Consider the following 4,017-nt stretch of genomic DNA (forward strand, 5'->3'; position numbering starts at 1 on the left):
TTTTTCTTTTATATTATTTTTGTCTTAGTAGAAGTTGTGCCTATTGTGCTCAGGGCCAATTTACCAACTTATTCGTCTATGTTACTATCTACTATGACGTTTTTGGATTAACATTTTTTGAATATTTTGCAAAATTTTATTATTTATTTATTTTGCAAAAGTTTGTTGAATAAGATGCAAAATTTTCAAAAGTCTCTAATGTAGTATAGAATGAGCAAAGACTGAACTCTAGAGCGTCAGAAATCTGCTCCTTATATACCCAAAAAAACTAATTTTTGGTGGTGGGAACGGAATGTGCTCGCTTCATGCTCTAACCCTTTTGCTATCTAGAGAATGCGGGGTAAACCAGACCTCAGGCGCCATCGTTTCAGTTAGGCTGCCTATGTAACAATGTTAATAGAATGATGTTCAATTTTTTTAGCACAGAATAACTATACAAACGTAAATTTAGATAAATAATTTGAGAAAATTAAGATAAAAAATTATATTTCGATCGATGATAGACTAAACACACAAATATTAAAATTTTTGTAGGTTAGAATTACTTGATTATCGTACAAATGTAAATTTAAATAAATAATTTGAAAAAATTATATTTCGATCAATGACAGATTGAACAACCGAGTAAGATGTTGCTTCGACGGTGGTCGGAGGCGGAATGACTAAGGATATCGAAAGAAATTATGCTCTTACTTTGTCGTATTAACTAAATTCTAATACAAATATTCCTAGCATATTATTTAAAAATTAAAACATTCTACTTAAACTTACAAATTAATGTAGAAATTAAAAATTATTTAATCGTCCAGTGCTTTAAACTTTGTTTTATGTGTATAATTGTTATGGGTTACAAAATTCGTGATTCTATTATTTGCATTCCAATTTGAATTTACAAATGTTGAAGTTTAAATAGAACAGTAAATTATTGTTCCCATTTTGGAAGAATAAATAATGAAATAAAATAATTGTGTGCAAAATCAGTTTTTATTCTTATCATTTATGTTTAAACACATAATCAAAATGTGTAAAAATTTATTGCCAGCGCAAGATATCAGAACTGTACATTCATAAACTATTCTTACAATTGTTCCAGTCTTGCTGAAAATATTAGATTTATCTCTTACGAGAACGGGGTTTGAATTTAATAAGACAGAGTTGCTAGATTAATTTAATTTGTATTTCTCTTAAGGTACCTTTAAATGTAAAATTCATCATTTGTGGGCTGAAAATTGTCAATTCCCCTTTGACTAATTAAAACACCAAGAGCATCAAGAAAGACAAAAATAGCTGAGCAAAAGGCAATTTCTAAATGGCATCGTTTAAACTGTCACAAAAAGCAACCTAACCTCAAACCATCAGATACTCCTAACCAAACTACAATGTCATACGAAAATCTTCAGTCAGACAGATTTCTTACGCCAATATCAAATAACCAAAAAAATTTATATAGTTTTTTCCTCTTTAAATAAATGATAAAACCACACAAACTTTTTTGATTACCTACAATTAAAATTTCCTTCAACGCGGTTCCACCGGTGGCACAAAACAGTTTTCGTAAACGTAACTTTCATTAAATGAAAGAAGTTATTCTTAGGCTCAATGTCAAAGAAAGATTAGAATGTCAAGAATTCAATCAGTCACTATTCAAATACATCACTGTTAAACTTCGTTTCAATGCTCTGATAAGTGAAAAGAACAAAACTCTATCTGACGAAAGATTGTCATAAGAAAGGACTCACGTATTCAAAAGCCTATAGGTTAAATATCGCTTTATTCAATCAGCCCACAATTATGTACAAAAAAGTATCGCAGCCAACGTCGCCGTACGAACGATCCAATCGATCTCATCATTTTCACAGTAAAACCTTCTGAATCACTGGTCCAGAGTACGTCGACAGAACGACAGGAAGCTCCAAAGAGGCAGATTTCGCGGCTTGTTCGAGTTTCTCGTTGATGTGAGCGGCAGCGTGTTCAGCCTTGGCCAATGCAACTTCTGGCGTGTCTACGACGCGTCCGTCGGGTCCAAGGGGAGCTGAAGGCACGAGTTTAGCTGCAAGAGCTATTGGTTCGATGCCACCGGCGAGCACTGGGCTCGTCAACGTGATCACCTGATCGGCTGATTTGACGGCCTCGTTCGCTAACGAGATTCTTTCGTTGATGTGTGCAGCAGCATGTTCCGCTTTGGCCAGAGCCACTTCTGGAGTATCCACCACACGACCGTCCAACCCTATGGGCGCTCCAGGCACTAACTTCGCGAGGGTCAGAGGGGCCGCCAGTGCTGCCACCTGTGGCGCCAGCAGAACGCTTGGCCGCGCGAACGCTGCGGCTAACATGGCGGAGAAAACGATCTGAAAGAGTTTGTAATTTTTAGAAGGAAGATCAGTGAGGAAGGCTTGGAGAGGGAAAATTAATTATTGGGAAAGAGAAATTAACTTAATATTTTAATGAGAAGTTTCGTATTTATGATTGCATTGGGAGATTTAGGGTAAATGTGATATACTGAAAGTTTGTGTTTGCAAGAATTAGGTTAGGAGAGCAAAGTATGTTTATTAAGGGAGATTTTGAATTGCGAATTGGATATTTGACTAAATTTGGTAACTAAAAAAATGGACCTAGTTTCTTATTTTATTGAGTTTAGTTACTGCAATTATAGATATTCAATAAAAAAGAAAATAACTGACCTAATTATAGGCCGAATCAATTAAAACAATTTAATTTATAATATCTTGTAATATAATGTACAGAGTATCTGTTTTAAATCAATTATACAAAAATTTCCAAGATTGGATTTTACTTTATCGACTCAAGAAATTGGAAAAAAGGATTCCTTACTGTAAAAGTGTAATATGAATCGTCAAGTGTTGCTAGAATTTTATAAATATATGAATAAACAATGATTTTCAAACAGAAACCTTTTTAACGAAAAATTCAATTGAACTCAATTCAATTGAAAAGAAAAAGAAACATTCTATCCTATTCTAGAAACACTATGAATATTCTAGATATGCTCAATAAATATTAATGTCGATATTCTAAAAATTAGAAATATAATACAATAGAAATAATAATATTTTAGGAAAATTATTAATATTCTAGAGATATTAATATTCTACAAATATTATTAATATTGTGGAAATGTTATTAATACTTTAGAAAAATGATTAATATTCTAGAAAAATTATTAATATTCTAGAGATATTAATATTCTACAAATATTATTAATATTGTGGAAATGTTATTAATACTTTAGAAAAATGATTAATATTCTAGAAAAATTATTAATATTCTAGAGATATTAATATTCTACAAATATTATTAATATTGTGGAAATGTTATTAATACTTTAGAAAAATGATTAATATTCTAGAAAAATTATTAATATTCTAGAGATATTAATATTCTACAAATATTATTAATATTGTGGAAATGTTATTAATACTTTAGAAAAATGATTAATATTCTAGAAAAATTATTAATATTCTAGAGATATTAATATTCTACAAATATTATTAATATTGTGGAAATGTTATTAATACTTTAGAAAAATGATTAATATTCTAGAAAAATTATTAATATTCTAGAGATATTAATATTTTAGAATTATTATTACTTTAGAAAATTATTAGTGTTCTATAAATGTTATTAATATTCTAAAGATATTAATATTTTCGAAAATTTATTAGTATTCTAGAAATGTCTCCTGAAAAATACGTGAGTAGCGAGAAAATGTGGTTCAACGAACGAGACAAGTACTCACCAGGCTCTTCATAATGAACTAACAAGTGGCTCCTTACGCGCTATCTGAGCAACAGTACTCGCCAAGGTGCCTTGATGCGGTCTCATGGTGTCCACCTCGTCTCCACCTTTATATAGCACCTGGGCGAAAAGGTTTCGCTCCATGGGGCACGCGTTCATCGATGGGAGAACGCGCGAATGGGAAACGCCCTGCACAATAAAATCCAACACACCTGACATTGACATTTGGTCCAATCACAGAATTCGTCTTTCATCACTGTA

The 4,017-nt window shown here is 31.6% G+C and overlaps 1 protein-coding gene across 1 annotated transcript; it reads right to left on the reverse strand.

The window, feature by feature from the left end:
- Window positions 1-1,853: 1,853 nt before the first annotated feature.
- On the reverse strand, window positions 1,854-3,769 carry LOC108575679 (cuticle protein 18.7-like). Its single transcript, XM_017938585.1, has 2 exons — window positions 3,758-3,769; window positions 1,854-2,348 (listed from the first exon to the last, which is right to left on the reverse strand). Exons 1-2 carry the CDS (start codon window positions 3,767-3,769, stop codon window positions 1,854-1,856), a joined length of 507 nt encoding a protein of 168 aa, XP_017794074.1.
- Window positions 3,770-4,017: the final 248 nt, after the last annotated feature.

The sequence above is a fragment of the Habropoda laboriosa genome, unplaced genomic scaffold, assembly GCF_001263275.1.
Source record: "Habropoda laboriosa isolate 0110345459 unplaced genomic scaffold, ASM126327v1 scaffold12, whole genome shotgun sequence".
NCBI lineage: Eukaryota > Metazoa > Arthropoda > Insecta > Hymenoptera > Apidae > Habropoda > Habropoda laboriosa.